This window comes from Prionailurus bengalensis, chromosome B1, assembly GCF_016509475.1.
Source record: "Prionailurus bengalensis isolate Pbe53 chromosome B1, Fcat_Pben_1.1_paternal_pri, whole genome shotgun sequence".
In the NCBI taxonomy this organism is placed as follows: domain Eukaryota; kingdom Metazoa; phylum Chordata; class Mammalia; order Carnivora; family Felidae; genus Prionailurus; species Prionailurus bengalensis.
In genome coordinates this window covers 499,292-515,303 of record NC_057344.1, presented here as the reverse complement: position 1 = coordinate 515,303, position 16,012 = coordinate 499,292, and the positions used below count along the sequence as shown (strand labels likewise).

Here is a 16,012-nt window from a genome sequence, read left to right as displayed (position 1 = left end):
CTTGATAAATTTTTTATGTAGGTTGGGTACTGACTCCTTTTTGGCTATATCATTTGCAGAGTTGCCTTTAGTTTTGTTGTTACCTTCACTGTGCAAAAGCTTTTTATTTTGATACAGTCCCAGTAGTTTACTTTTGCTTTTGTTTCCCTTGCCTACAGAGACGTGTCTCGTAAAGTTACTGTGGCCGTTGTCAAAGAGGTAGCTGCCTGTGTTCTTGTCTAGGATTTTGATAGTTTCCTGCCTCATATTTAGGACTTTCATTCATTTTGAATTTATTTTTGTGTATGGTGTTAAGAAAGTGGTCCAGTTCTTCATTCTTCTGCATGCCACCCTCCAGTTTTCCTAGCACCATTTGTTGAAGAGACGGTCTTTTTTTCCATCAAATTCTTTCCTGCTTTGTCGAAGATGAGTTGGCCATATAGTTGTGGGTCCATTTCTGGGTTTTCTATTCTGTTGTATTGATATACTTCCTATTTCTGTGCCAGTACCATACTGTTTCTATCACTATGGCTTTGTAATATAACTCGAAGTTGAATGGTGATGCCTCCAGCTTTACTTTTCTTTTTCAAGATTTCTTCGGCTATTTGGGGTCTTTTGTGGTTCCATACAAATTTTAGGATTGTTTGTTCTAGCTCTGTGAAGAATGCTGTTGGTATTTTGATAGGGATTGCATTAATTCTGTAGATTGTTTTGGGTAGTATTGACATTTTAACAATATTTGTCCTTCCTATCCATGAGCATGGGATGTCCTTGCATTTCTTTGTGTCTTCTTCAGTTTCTTTTATCAGTGTTTTATAGTTTCCAGAGTACAGATCTTTTACCTCTTTGGTTAGGTTTATTTCTGGGTATCTTATTATTTTTGGTGCATTTGTAAGTGGAATTATTTTCCTAATTTATGTTTTTGCTGCCTTGTTATTGGTACATAGAAATGCAACAGATTTCTTTATGTTGATTTTGTATCCTGCCACTTTCCTGAATTTATTTTATCAGTTGTAGCCATTTTTTGGTGGAGTCTTTCAGATTTTCTCCATAGAGTATCCTGTCATCTGCAAATAGTGAAAGTTTACTTCTTCCTTGTCAATCTGGATGCCTGTTATTTTTCTCTGTTGTCTGAGTGCCAGGCTGGGAGAGGTCACTGGATGTTATTATATATGCCAACCGTTCCTAGTGTCTTTCTTGTTTTTTATTTTTCCAGTTAAAAAAGACCTATAAAGTTACAAGTAAAAGAAGCAGTTCCCAACTCGTTCTCTCTCCACCATAATTTTTGCTCTTCAGAATTTATCACTTTTAATGTTTTACGCTTTCCCTCAAGACACCGGATTCCGCGCTTCCGAGTTCAGTGCTCACTCTGCAGTATATGGGCTAGGAGTCCTGTAGAGAGTGCATGCTGTGTGTGTGAACGGTCCCCTCCCTGTTCGGCCGATTTAGAGCGGAGCACTTACAGGACGAGCTCCTCTGCAGCATGAGAGACGCTTTCCACGGTCGGAGAGTGGCTCTTATTTCTTGTTGCGGTTTTTTGCTTTCACATATCACCTGTGGCACAAAATTCTAGACGCAGTTATTGTCCCTTAGGACGTCTCCCTCCGGCCTCCACTGCTGCCCAGAGGCGTGCTGAAAACGTGGGCTCTTGCCACACTCCTGGAACCGGTCTTTCTCAGCAGGTGTAAACGTGCGTGCTGTCCTTTGTCCCCACGTGTGTGCGTGTGGGCTTGAGAAGAGGTTTTGTTCTGTGCCGGGGGCACTGCCGCAGCTGGCGTTCCCCACCATCGTGTTGTGTTTCCTCGTGAAACTCGCATCTGGACGCAACAGCGTTTACGTTCATTCTGTCCTAAACCTTTCTCTCTTGCACGTGGTTCTTCTCCCATTTGACTTCGTATCTCTTCAGTAATGTCTGGTCTCCTTTTCGTGTCCTCATCTGCATTTTGATTTGCCCTGCCTGCCCACCCGCCCCAACCCCTGCCCTGTCTTCCCTGCTTTCCTGGTGAGCTGTGTTTACCTAAGGACCAGGAGGACGGGCCACGTGGAGGGCTCTGCCTGTCTTTCACTTCCTGGGCCGCCTGAGTGTCGCTGTGTGGGGGGCACCGTGTGCCCTCTTTCCGGCCCCTTCCCACAGGTGGGAGGGGCTGAGAGGGGTTGCTGTGATGGGAGCCTGTGCCAGTCTGCTGATCCGGCAGGAGTTCAGATGTGATGCAAGGTGAATTACTTCCTCTTCTGTGCAGCCAGGATGGGGTCAGGTCATAATCCCCAGAGAGAACTGAGAAAACAGTGACTCAGTTACTTGCCTTTGTGGCCCAGAGGAGGAACACCGACTTACCAGGTCTTAGGACGGCAGCTCCAGACACATACATTTTTGGTGGATTATACGTTCACTAGTGCTATGGGCTGTGTCTGTGTCCCCCTCGATTTCGTTCGGTGAAACCTAAGCCCCCAGGTGACAGTTCAGAAGGGGGGCTTTGTGAGGAGAGGAGGTCGTGAGGGTGCAGCCTCCGTGATGGGGTTAGGGTCCTTACAGAGGAGACCCCACGGCGCGCCTGGCCCTTCCTCCTCCACACGGGGACACGGGGAAGACACTGTCTGTGCACCAGGAGGAGGTGGACCGTCACCTGACCCCAGATCTGCCCGTCCGGCCTCCAGCACTGGGAGGATTAAGTGTCGGGTGAGCCGCTCCGTCTGTGGTCTGTTACAACTGCCCAAACTAAGACACTCAAAGGGTGAACAAGGAGTCTCTTTTTAATTTGCCAGCCAACCAGTTCTTTCCTTGCTGTGCTGTTGGCATAGAAGATACACGTCTAAGAGACAGGTGTAAACATATAAAAACTTTAATGCCCCATGCAGGGATGGCTCCATCAGGACATGTACGTGAACACGTACACGTAACTGTATAAAGACTAGACATGGCTGCACCTGCACGTACAGGGGCACCACCCGGTAGGGAGTGGGGACTGTTGGCATTCTGCCTTTGTGATTCGTGTGCACATGTTGCTGGCAGTGTGGTCGCGCCCGTGGGCCCTTCTAGCTGGGTGCAGACGCACCCTGCTGTCTCACTGAGCCCTCTGCTGACGGGCATTGGGTTTGGACCCTGTTTGGGACTACAGAGTGTGTTTTCTTGTTCACTGGCCTCGTCCACACAAAGATGCGCTTTCCTCTGAATCCCAGGCTTCCGTCTTCCCTTCCACCCATGTGAACGGTTCAGAGCTGGTGTGGATGCTTGGGATCTGTGAAAGAAGAGACGTGCACACACATCTAAGGGTCCTGAGTTCCTGTGTGTGTCCTGTCCGTGGGCACGGCCACGGGACTGTGCACCTCAGAGTGAGTGGCCGCGTACGGCTCCTGCGCCCTGTGGTTACAAGTGCCTTTGACCCGCGGGCCCCCAGGGAGCACCTGTGCAGGACACGGTCGCTTACTGTGCTGGTCTCGGGACCGTGTGTGCCACTCACGCTTCACCCCAGCCTGACCGAGGGCCATCGGTGGGCGCCCCTGGTGTCTCAGAAGGCCGGCTCTCCAGCAGGGCGGCCCGTGGCCCCTTGTTTCGGGCGGAGGGCCGGCCCATCTCACTCTTACCCACCTCAAGGACCCCGGTTAGCCACATGCCCTCAGTGGAGGGAGGGATGCTTGTCACCATTGCCTTTGCGTCTGCGTGTACCCAAGACATCTCTGTCATCTGGTCCTCCAGGTGGGACAGTGGGGACAAGCAGGGCTTGGGAACTGGGCTGCCCCTGTCGGCTTCACACTGGCCCACTGCCTCCCTCTGCCAGGAGGGCTGGGTCTCTGCCTCCCCGGTGCGGCCTCCGAGCTTCTCTCCACGCCAGCGGGAGTCAGACCACATCCCTCTAAGGTATTTTCAGCGTGCGCTTCCTGTGGGCTGCTGAGTGTCCCGGTCAGAATTGTCCCTGTGGCCCGACAGCTCTACAGAGCCGGGGATATGGATTCACAGTTTGACCTAGAGGCCTGAACTGGGTGGTGAAAGCATTTTCTCCAGGATTACCAGTGTGTCAGTAACCTCTGGGTGTGTAAACGTAAGATTATTGTGAGTTCTCAAGTTTAGAATGGTCTAGAAAAAGTCTCTGAAAATGACATCATAATTGGAACCCTTGGCCCGGCTGTGGCTCTCCATGTTCCTTGAGACACGGCAGCCCGTGCCCATTCCCGCGTGGGCCGCTCGTAGCTTGGGAGCGAGGCTGTAGAGCAGGTGTCGTCTCCACGGCTTTCAGGCAGAGTGAGCACACGCTGGCTGATGCTGATGCCAAGGAGAGGCTCTGGGGAGGTTCCCGTGGCCCTGACGCCAACACACACACCGTCACCTCCCTTCCCTGGGTGCAGAGTGCGACCCGGGAGCCCCGCGTGCTATCCGCCGTGGCTGAGAACGTGGTTCTCTGGTTCTTCTGCGTCAACACCAGGAGATGCGTTTAGCGTGCGAGTGATTCTGGGCATCAGAGCACTCGTGGGTTCATGTACGTAAGTCGCTCGCACCAGGTCACACACCGCACACCTGGTGACTTACACACTGACCTTGAACTCTCACCATATAATTACAACAGTGATCTCCTAATACAATATTGGCATACCTGACCCAACGATTTTTAACTTTCTCCCCTAAAAATCCCCTGTGAACTCAAATACCTTGAAAAAGTACACACATTTAATTGCTTTTATTAAAGTATTGGCATTACGCAGGAGATGGACGGAACCAGTGTGTGGGACTTAACCAGTGTGTTGTGTCGTATTCTTCTTTGGGGTCCCTGCATTAGTTCCTGTTTTTCAGAGGTATTTTGGTATAATATTCCCTTTGTTCTCTCCAATGAAATGGTGTGGCTCATCCGTCACCATTCAGGGTTTTGGTTTTTGTTTTTTTTTTTTTTTTTTAGGTTTATTTATTTTGAGAGAGTGTTTGCACATGCGAGCAGGGGAGGGACAGAGACAGAGAGAGAGAAAATCCCAAGCAGGCTCTGCACTGTCAGCACAGACCCTGACTCGGGGCTTCATGCCATGAACTGTGAGATGATGACCTGAGCTGAGATCAAGAGTCAGACGCTTAGCTGACTGAGCCCCCCCAGACGCCCCCATCACCATTCAGTGTTGGTGTAGTTTTTCCTGTTGTGGTAAAATCTGTGTATTGGTACATTTTGGACCAAGAGTTGCAGCAGGCCCCTGGGGACAGTAGCCGCTGCTTTCTCAGTACCGTGAACAGGTGCTTCTGGGGTTGCTCATGATGCCAGGAATTAAAGAGTTTGCCCTTGCTGCCTTGGGGTAACTAAAGCACTTCAGCCTAGCATTTTATTGCCTGAGGAGCAACCGAAGACAATGCAGATGACTCTCTGGTTTTCACGTAATTTGGGGACATCTTGTTGGAGATAATGAAGTGTGAGACTGAAGTTTGAAGGATGGCATGGATAAGGGTCTGTATCCTGATCCAAGGAGGTGAAGTTTGCAGGTTCCCTTGTTTTATTTCTCATTTTATGGACGTGTCGCTGCAGACAGCACCGCTGAGCACCAGACGTGCAGCACGGCGGCTGGAATTCTGGGCACAGCGACATCGTGTCACCTACATGAGAAGGAAAGATGTTTTTTCTTTTCATAGAACTTTTAGGATGTATCGCAGACTCGGCCGTGTCCCCATGTCGTACGTTGCGCCTCAGTACTTCCTTATCTTCTAGCTGGGAGTTTGTACCACTGGATCCCTTCCTCCAATTCCGCACCCCCTCACTGTGCCTCCAGTATCCACAAATGTGTTCGCTTTTTTCTCGAGTTTGTTTTTAAGATGCCATTAACAAGTGAGATCCCAGTATTTGTGTTTCTCTGATTTCTCCGTTGGTACAGTCCCTTCGAGGTCCATCCCCGTTGTCACCAACAGCGGGACTTCCTTCTTGTTTTATGGCTGAATGCTGTTCCCTTGTGTGTGTACTACGTTTCCTTCATGCGTCAGTGGAAACTCAGGCTATTTCCTTATCTTGGCTCTTGTGAATAATGCTCGTGCTGCTCTGAAAGCGGGATGCGGGTGCCCCTTCAGTGTCGGTTTTGCCTCCTTGGAGTGAAATGCTGGATCACATGGTACTTCCATTTTCAGTCGTTTGAGAAACCTCTACACAGTTTTCCACAGTGGCTGCACCCAGGTACCTTCCCACCAGTGGTTTCTCCCCATCCTCACCAGCACCTGCAGTTTCTAGTTTTTGAGTTCGGCCATTGTGACAGAAGTGCCTCGTATCTCCCTGGTGAGGGGTGACGTGGGGCACCTTAGTGTGTACGTGGCCTTGGAAAAGTTCCTGTTCGGATCTTTTCCCCATTTTAAAATAGGATTATTGTTTTGTTGTTATTAAGGTAGAGTTCTTTATATATTTTGGATATTACCACCTTATCAGCTACATGGTTTGCACATTTTTTCCTTATTCTGCAGGCTGGGGTGTTTTTTTGTTTGTTTGTTTTTTCATTTTGCTGGTCATTTGTTCTGTGCAGACTCTGGTTTGGTCCCAGTTGTGTAGTCTCGCTTTCATTGCTTGTGCCTTCCTTAGGTGTCACACTCAAAAGGCATCACCACGACCCATGTCAAGGGGCTTTGTCCTGTTCTCTTCTAGGACTTCCATGATTTTCCAGTCTCTTTTTCTTTCCTTCAAAAATTTTTTAAATGTTTATTTTTGAGAGAGAGACACACACAGCGTGAGCAGGGGAGGGGCACAGAGAGAGGGAGACACAGAATCTGAAGCAGGCTCCAGGCTCTGAGTTGTCAGCACAGAGCCTGACACAGGGCTCGAACCCATGAACCGTGATCATGAGCTGAGCTGAAGTTGGATGCTCAACCAGCTGGGCCACCCAGGTGCCCCGTATGGTTTTCCAGTCTTAAACTTAAGTCTTTAATGCATTTCTAGCTAATTTTTGTGAGTGCTACAAGACAGTGGGCCGGTTTTCCCGAAAACTTTTACTGAGGAAGCTTGTCTTTTCTACACTGAATGTTAATGGCTCTCATTAGGTACTGGGTGACTGTGTATAAGGGTTTATTTCTGGGCTGCTGGTTCTGTTCCCTGTGTGTCCTTGTGTCTTTGCCAGTGCCATGGGGTTTTATTATGCCAGCTTCGTAATCCAGGAGCGTGGAGCTTCCCACTTTTTCTTTCTTAGTGGTTTGGCTATCTGGGGTCTTTTGTGGTTCTGTACACATTTTTAGGATTGTTTGTCAAAAAAAAAATACCATTGGAATCATTCAGGGATCACACTGAGTGTGTAGTGAGCTTTGGGAAGTATGGAGATTTGGGCAGTATCGCCGGAGTCCGTGAACAGAGGATACTCTCTCTTTCCGTCCTCTTCACTTTTCTTTCGCCAGTGTCTTGTAGTTTTCAGTGTGGAGCTCTTTCACCGGTTGATTAAATTTATTGTTAAGTAGTTTATTGTTTTTGATGCTGTTGTAAAGGGGAGCATTTTATTTCCTTTTTAGAAAATTCACTGTTAACATAAAGAAAGGTTACTGAATTCTGAGTGTTAATTTGCACGCTGCAGATGCACTGAAGTCGTGGATTAGACCTGACAGTGGTTTGCTGGAGTCTGTGGGGTTTTCTGTATATAAAATCATGTATTCTGCAACCAGAGACAGTTTCACATAATCCTTTCCAGTTCTGACGCCCCTTCCTCCTTTTCCTTGTCCAGTTGCCCTAGCTAGGACACCCATTGCTAGGTTGAACAGGGGTGAGCATCCTTGTTTCGTTTTTGATCTGAGAGAAGCTTTCAGCCTTTCACCACTGAGTGCGATGTTAGCTGTGGGCTTGTCATTTATTACCTTTACTCAGTTGTTCTGTTCCTTCTATACCGAATTTGTTGAGTTTTTAATCATGAGTGGGTGTTGCATTTTGTTAAATACTTTTTTTGCATCTACTGAGGTAAGATTGTTTCCTTTGATTCTTTCATTTGTGAAGGACTGTGTTTATCAACTTGCGTATTTGAACCATTCTCACATCCCAGGGATAAATCTCACTTGACCTCGGCGAGGGATTCTTACAACGTGCTGTGAAGTTGGGTCTGCTAGTATTTTATTGAGAATTTTTGCATCTATATTCATCAGGGGTACTGGCCCATTTTTTTTCTTTTTTTTTGCTTGAAGTGTCCTTTTCTGGCTTTGCTGTTAGGATAATGCGGGCCTTCCTTGTAAATGAGTTTGGGAGTGTTCCCTCCTCTTTTAGTTTTTGGAACAGTTTGAGAAGGATTAGTGTTAATTCTTTTAAAGTGTTCGGTAGAGTCACCAGTGAAGCCCACTGGTCCGGGGCTTTCCTTCCTTGGGAGACTTTTGATTACGGATTCAGTCTCCTTCGTAGTAATGGTTTGTGCAGATTTTCTATTTCTTCCTACTTCAGTCTTGGTAGGTTGTATGTTTCTAAGAATTTATCCATTTTTTCGAGGTCATTTAGTTTGCTGGTGTATGTTGTTCATAGCTTCTTACCATCCTGTGGTCATGAGCTATCAGCTGTCATGTCGTCTGTCTTTTACATAAAATTTTGTTCACGTGGCTCCTGTTTTCCTTGGTGAGTCTAGCTAAAGATTTGTCGGTTTTATGTTCTGTATTTCGCTTATTTCTCCTCTAATCTTTACCCTTTCCTTCATTCCGCCAGCTTTGGGCTCAGTTTGTTACTCTTTTTCTGGCACCTTGAGACACAGTGTTAGGTGGTTTACTCGCAGGCTTTCTTGTTTCTGTACGAGCTTCCTCTTAGCACAGCTGTTGCTACATCCCCCGGGTTTCTGTATGTTGTTTTCCATTTTTGTTCGTCCCAAGATTTTTGTTTAAATTTCTCCTTTGATCCGTTGGCTGTTCAGAAGAATGGTTTTTAATTTCCAGGTGTTCCTGCGTTTCTCGCTTTCCTCCTTTAACGATGTCTAGTTTTCTACCACTGTGGTCAGAGCTCAGTCTGTGGCACGGACGTCAGGCCCACAGAGCCGAGTGCCCGGCCGGCCGTGGCTGCACACGGTTCCACCCGCCCCATCGAGTCACACGGGCACTCACCGCCGGCTCCTCTGCTCTGTGGGTCTGCTGCCATCTATCATCTGTCCGTGTAGTTCCTTCCATGTGACTTCTGCCTCTTCCAGTGTCACCTGTCCGTAGAGACCCCCATCCTCACTGCCTGAACCCAGGTCTTCAACAGATCTGTGAACGAACAAGGATTTGATGTCCCACAGAATGAGCCCACGAATTCTGACCTTCCTGGCAAAAGAAGCTTTTGGCTTCTTCTTTTAAGGAGGGTGAGGAACGGCCGGGGCACACGGTAGAAAGACTGAAAAGTTACGAATGGAAATTTATTAACGTGCAGAAGTTGATACAGAGTCGACAGGGAAGCTGAGAACAAAGAGGACCCCGGGGCTGGACAGCACTGCTGCTAGCTCACGTCCCCCCCCCCCCCCCCCCCCCCCCGCCTGGTGACCGCAGCACGGGAGGACGTAGCCGGCTCCCCAGCTCATCTGCACACTCTGAAAAGGCCTCCGCATCGAGAACAGTTCTCCCATGGGGCGGCCCTGACCAGCTCGCACCCACATTTACACTCAGGATTGGACCCTCTTGGGGCTGCTGGGCCATCGGGTCGCCCAGCAGGTTCGTCAACGAGCCATTTTCTTGTTCTCAGATACTGTCGGAAGCCGTGGCCATCATGCAGCCTCTTGGTCCAGTGTCCACAGTCACTTTATGTTACGTATTTAACATGTCAAAGTATCTGAAAGCTAGGTCTGCCCCCTAGGAGTCCCCCTCTGTTCCCCTCCACTCCCTCACAAACAAGAGGAATCCAGGCCCAGCTCGGTGAGTTCACGCACAAGGCACCTGCTCAGGGGACCTGCCCCTTCCTCCATTCCTTATTAACACAGACCTTTGAATCTGAGGTGCCAGGCATTGACTGAGACACGTCTGGACTGGGACAGACTCAGTAAAGTGACCTCCTCTCCAACCCCCCCCCCCCCGCACCCCAGCCTGGTATGGCTGTCCCAACATAGGACTGTTGGCCAGCCTGTTCCGGAACGTGGGGGAGTGACCCTGGCGGCCTGGATGTGCTGGTGGCGGGTGCCATGTGTGTGACCTCTGTGGTCACCTACAGCCAGGGGGAACTGCCCGTGTGCAGACGCGGCGGAGGAAGGCAGGCGGTGCTGGTTTCTTTTCTAACTTCAAGCTCCATGGTTACTGTTTATTTACTACCTCAGATTGTATCTTTTTCTAACCTCTTACTAGGTTCAGGGAGCAAGCTTCCGAGGCTGGAAGGAAGTGACTTCTCTGTTTAATAAAGACGATGAACAGCAACTGCTTGAAAGATGTAAATCCCCCAAGTCCAAAGGGTAAGTGTCCGTGGGTTCAAGTGCTATGGTCTCCAGGGAGGCAGGTGCCACGGGTGACGTTACCTCAAAACTGTGGTCAGTCCCTCCGTCTCGCGGGCAGATAGGAGGGTTTCCTTCCCCAGGGAGTAGACAGAAGTGGGTTGTACTAGTTTTGACATTCAGGAGACAAAACGAGTAAAATGTTTTTCTGGGAGAAGGTCACAAGGGTGGCCAGAAGGACCTTTTGAGAGGTTAGGGAAAAGTGGAAGAAGGCGTTTCCTCAGACGAGCTCTTGAACTCAGAACTGTAAGTGGAACGCGTTAGCCTTCCAGGGCCTGTAGCCGTGCTGGAGATATTCTAGCTTTAAAAAATCAAGGGAAAAAAGTTAAAAATGCAAAGGACTGGTGAACTGTAAAAGACTTTGGAAAATTGAATATAGTTAAACTGACACATTGACGTTTACTGTAACTGAAATTCTAAAAAGTGTATTTAAACACGAAAATACCAAATTCAGCAACAGTTAAGTGGTATTGCCAACGGCACATCTGACTGGAGGGGAGTTTCTGCGAGCCGGACCGCAGACCAGGTGCTCAGTTGAGGCCCGAGGACGCCTGGGCGGCACCCTGGCCGTGACCTCTCCGTGCGCCTCCGTGGCTGGACTGTGTGCACGGGCCCCTCGGTCCAGTCGGGCTGTGGGACCAGCCCGCAACGCACACATCCTGGTGCTCCGCGCCCCCCCCCCCCCCCGCAGTGTCCCGTCTTCACGGGGCATGGTTTCCACGAGTTCCCCACTCAGCGCTTCAGCCAAGCCTGCTAAGTACGATAAGCCTGCTGAAGACCGATTTGGTCAGAGAAATGTCCATCCCTGTGTTTCTGAATTTGACCCCGCGTTTCTTGTTGCACCCAAGACACTCGAGCGTCTCCCTGGGAGCCAGCTCTCTGCCTGTGTGCCGCCTGGCATGTCTCCTTAAAATCCGGCCTTTGGTTTCTCTGACGTGTAGGGACTAAGTTTTCTTTTCTGACTTTCAAGTTTGACACTGCAGGTTTGTGTTCCCCTTCCAAGTGATTTAAAGTTTTCACCAAAGAACGTCCTGTGTCTACCGCAGACCCTGCTTGAGGCCCTGAGGGCCGCGGCCTCCGACACTTGCCCTCTTGTCTCCCGCAGAGCTAACTTACGGTTGAGGGAAGAGCTGAAGACAGAGAAGAAATCGGGATTTTGGGACAATTTGGGTTTAAAACAGAACATACAGTCGAAGAAGCCAGATGAGATCGAAGGCTGGGAGCCTCCCCGACTTGCCCTGGAGGACGTGAGCGCTGGGCCGGGCGACCCCGCGAGCGGCCGCCCGTCCGGGCCGGGCTGGGAGGAGGGCGCTGGCGGCCGCAGCAAATACACCAGCCTGGCCAGCTCGGGGAACAGCTCGCGCTGGAGCCTCCGGTCGGCCGGGAAGCTGGTTGGCATCCGACGGCAGAGCCGAGGCCACCTGACCGACGACTGGGAGGAGCTGGAGTGACCTGCGGGCACGCCGCCCCCCAGAGGGGCCCGCGCAGCCCCTCTGCTGGTGGCGTGCGGGCTCTCGGTCTGCTGATTCCCGGCGTGTCCGTTTGCGTCGGGGCGTCCGGGCCTTTCGTGTGGACGGCGGGGGCCCTCCTCTGCGTGCCCACATTTGGACGGTCCCCCTCCGCGGGCTTGGCGGGGGGGCCCCCAGAGGGTGTGTGTGCGTCCGAGGCGGCCCCGCGACAGCCCCCACAGCCTGGCGTCCGGCCGCGGAGCCGCCTCGCGCGGTCTTCATCATGTCCCCCGCCCCCCGCATGTGGCATCCGTGCGCCTCTGTGACTCTCGAGACCGTAGCAGCCGCGCCATCCTCCCGTCAGCAGGAGTCTGCCATCCGGGCGCCAGACCAGTCTTCCCGAGGTCACGTTCAGTTGCATTTAACTCGGTTAACCTAGCAAGTTGAACTTCTTCTCATTTTAGATACCGGGGAAGCAGAGGCTACGTTCGGTCAAGCGTGAAATGCCACCACGTGCACACGTCTTCGTCTTGTGCCCTGGGAGGAGGGGTCTCGCGTGCGTGCCGGGTGGTGGCTGTGGTCTCGACCCGCGTGCGCGCTGGCTGGTGACCAAGCGTGCCTGTCACTGGTCCTGACCTTCATGGCTTGATCTTCACATTCTCTGATTGCCCAGGTTAAGGAACCATAAAGTGTGGATCCGTTTAGACACTCTTGTGTTTGGCAAATCCCGACTTGCTGATGGAGTTTAAACTGTATAAAACACTGCAAGTGCCTCTCTGTGATGTCCAGGTGTTGGGTGTTCGAAGGGAGGCCACACAGGTCTCCACAGCAGGTGGCACTCCAGTCTGTCTGAGGTAACGTGGTTTGAAAGAAAAGGCATAGGGGTTTTTTTGGGTTAAAAACAAAAACCTCCAGTTACACTGTGCAAACCTCTCGTGAAAACACTGTCCTCCTCCGTGCTGCTCATTTAACCTTCTTGGGGGTCACCGCGCGGGCCTGACGGCAGGACTCCCGAGGGGGAACAGTGTCCGTCTGTCCTCTGTCCATGTAGCTGTCTTTCTCCCGTCTTGTGCTAACTGAACAAGGAGCTTACCTGACCAAGTCCGGAAAGGGGGGCACGTTTTAGTGGTGTTTCGTCCAGTTTGTGTTCGAACCTTGAAATGCCGGGGGTTTCGCGTTGCAGGGAAAGCCTTGTTTCCTCAGGTAAATGGGTCGGTAGCTAGGCCGCCACCCCGCGTCCCCTCCAGCTATGCCCACGGTGGCGGGTTTATGCAAGGATTCTGCAGCAGGAGCCAGAGGCCCGGGGAAATAAACACTGTGTCCGAGGCTCTGCGAAGCTGCCTCGTTTGGGGGGGGGGGGGGGGGGTCCCGGCCGGCAGGTGTGAGTCGTACCCTGTGGGCTGCTGCAGAGTCATGTGGGGATGCTAAGTGCCTGTCACTCACCGCTGTGGAAGTCTGTGACGTGGGGTTGGCCACCTACGCCTTCATAATACTGTTTCTCAAATCCGAAGACAAAGCCAGATGGGAAGTGGAGCGTGCACTGTCAACCATTTTTCCTGTCTGCAAAGATTAACGTAAAAATAAACTCTTCTGTTGCATCTGATTACATGAAAATAAGTATGTTTGTGGTTTTTAATGTATTTATTGATGTGCTTTGGGAGAAAAGTATTTTTCCTTGATCAGAATTTACCAAAGCAACTTTGTGTGGTTCACAGGTTAAAGAGAATGTGGTTTTGATGTGGGGTTTTGTTTGCAGCCTGTGAACACACACCTTCACTGTGTAAAGTGGTCTGCGCTCCTCCTACTGTTGCTGGTTTTTTTAAGGAAAGTGAGTGGCTTCAAAGAAAGTTAGAATTCATTCTTAATCCTGAGGGTTTTTAAAAAAATCAATTTCCTCTTTCATTATTAGTTTGCATGACTATTGGCATCTACTCCAAGGTAAATGCTCCGGTGACTTTAACCACTATAAAGCTAATGGCACTTTTCTTGATACCTTAAACCTCATTTTAAAATGCAAACAGTACGTGTAGACTTTTTCATAAATAAATGCCAATTTCAACCTAAGTTTCCAAGATGTATCTTTTGCATATCTGCCTTTTTCCGCCCTCAGTCTGTCAGGAGCCAGGTCGCAGCACCTGTGCGTGGGGGAGGGGTGTGCGTGCTCTGGGGCTTAAAGATAAAAGCGTCGTAATAAGCAGGCTTTCCCTTCATGTAGCTAAGCATCAGGAACACATCCGCAACAGTTTTACTTAATCACCGAAGTGTTTTTCAGAGAGAGTGGGGTGCGGGGCGGGGGGGGGGGCAGAGAAAGAGGGAGACACAGAATCTGAAGCAGGTTCCAGACCGAGCTGTCAGCACAGAGCCTGATATGGGGCTCAAACCCATGAACCGTGAGATCATGCCCTGAGTGGGACACTCAGCTGACTGAGCCACCCAGGTGCCCCAGCACCTTTATCTTTTAAAAAGATGACCATCCCTTAGACATAAGTCTTTGAGAAGGTGGCCCGTGTCAGAGGAGACAGGTTCGTACCTCAAGAGCTGGGGAAGCACGCGGACGGACATCCGTGGGTCTCAGGGAGCAGGCACTTTCGGGGAGGCACAGGGGGTGGTGGGGGGCACTGATTTCCTTCCCTATCCATGGGTGCCTGAGTGGCGGTTTCCCTTCCTTGTCTCAGTGGAGAGCCAGTCCGTGTCCCATCACCCTGGTCGTCCACACCCTGCCTCACCCGTGGGGCCACGCCCCGGCTGCCCCCCAAACCTGCCTGCAGTGCGGGAGTCCCCGTGCATCCTGGGAGCTTCTTCTGCCCGCTCTCTGCTCCTGCTTACTCCTGGTCTCCTGGTTTCTCTGCTTATTCCTCAGCGGCTCTTCCTTTGCCTGTATAGAAGACCAGCAGGTGGCGCACTATTCAGTAAGCCACGAAGACTAATTGGCTAAGACCGCTTTTCCAATGATGGGATACTTTTCAATAAAGGTTCCCCACCGTCCCCCGGGTAAGGAGCTGAACCCCGGGGTGGGTTCTGTTGCAAAAGCAGTGCAAACCTCTGACGAGGCGGCGTCAGACATTCCCTGAGCGATTCAGTGTGCTCCTAGGGGCCGGGGAGCTGTCCCCGTCCACGCGTGGGTGGGCTGGCCGTGGAGGACTCGTCTGCTGTCAGGCTGGCCGTGGGCAGGTCCTTGCTGGTTCTAGACGTCGGTTCCCTGGAGCTGGGCTCCCACGGGATCCATTCACGGGCCCAGCCTGGGCCGCACTGAGGCATTGTATCCTCAGTACAAGGGGTTCACAGGGGCTTCCACCTGGCCACGGCTCAGGTCCCAGGAGGGCTGGTCACAAGATGCTGGGCTCCCGGCCCAGGTAATTTATAAATTAGGCACAGTGATGATCACAACAACATGCTGTGGGAGGAGTCACGGGAGTGTCGTCTTTCTCAAAACACCCCCACTGTGCTGTGCTGACCCTTCTTTCTGTGACGACCAGACAGGGCAGTCGCAGTGAGGGCAGTGACGCGGCCTCAGGCCACTAATGGCCATCTGGTTGGGAGAACACAGGAGTGAAACTGTCATTTCTTTGCTCCTGGAGTGTGGCTGCAGAGGCTATGACCCTGGGGTGACCGCAGGGCCGGCTTGGACACCGACTTCTATCGAGGGTCCTTTTAGTAACTGCCGTCAGGTGCCTATGCAATTGGAGCCCCTCGGTGGGTGTCGGGAGCGCCTGGGCATCCCGGTGTCCCTCTACAGGGCACTTGGCAGGCCCTCCTAAACCCTCAGAGTTCCCCTACCTCCTCACCTCGTGCTGGCAGCTCCACTGTGCTTTGGTCGCACCAGGCTGGCCCTGGGAGCACAGGCTCTGGTTCCAGCACTGTGGTGGCATCAACAGCAGCAAGGCCTTCCTCCGGCACGTTGTGTCCAGATCAGGGTCTGCACCGCGTGCGGGTGGAACAAAGTCACCGTGCGCACAAGTGGCTGTGACCAGCCAGCTGCCCAGGCCCAGGGGTTGAAGCAGTGAGGTTGTGTGTGCTTGTATCTAGAGGTGAAAATATAGGCTCGTCAGGTGCGTCATCTGCCAGTAAGACTTTCAGTTCAAACCCTTTCTCTTCCGAGTATTCTTTGACTTTCTCAATAAAGCATTGGTGGCACCTTTCCGTAAGACGGTTGTCACCCACACAGCCTGGTTATGTCCTTCGTTTTGAAGGCCTGCCCTACACCATCCGCCCCGCTGTGAACACAACTCCACGCACATCTC

The 16,012-nt window shown here is 51.3% G+C and overlaps 1 protein-coding gene and 1 long non-coding RNA gene across 2 annotated transcripts in view; one reads left to right on the top strand and one right to left on the bottom strand.

Moving 5' to 3' along the window:
* Positions 1–13,835, top strand: part of LOC122469996 (testis development related protein) — a 40,029-nt gene extending 26,194 nt beyond the window's left edge. The window contains exons 3-4 of the mRNA XM_043557180.1: positions 10,181–10,284; positions 11,429–13,835. Coding sequence (XP_043413115.1) covers positions 10,181–10,284; positions 11,429–11,774 — 450 coding nt within the window. The 3' untranslated portion in view covers positions 11,775–13,835. The remainder of the gene's footprint in view (positions 1–10,180; positions 10,285–11,428) is intronic.
* On the bottom strand, positions 1,825–10,288 carry LOC122470016. The gene is made up of 2 exons (XR_006293797.1): positions 10,178–10,288; positions 1,825–3,793 (listed from the first exon to the last, which is right to left on the bottom strand). It is a non-coding gene; the product is annotated as an uncharacterized LOC122470016 (long non-coding RNA).
* Positions 13,836–16,012: the final 2,177 nt, after the last annotated feature.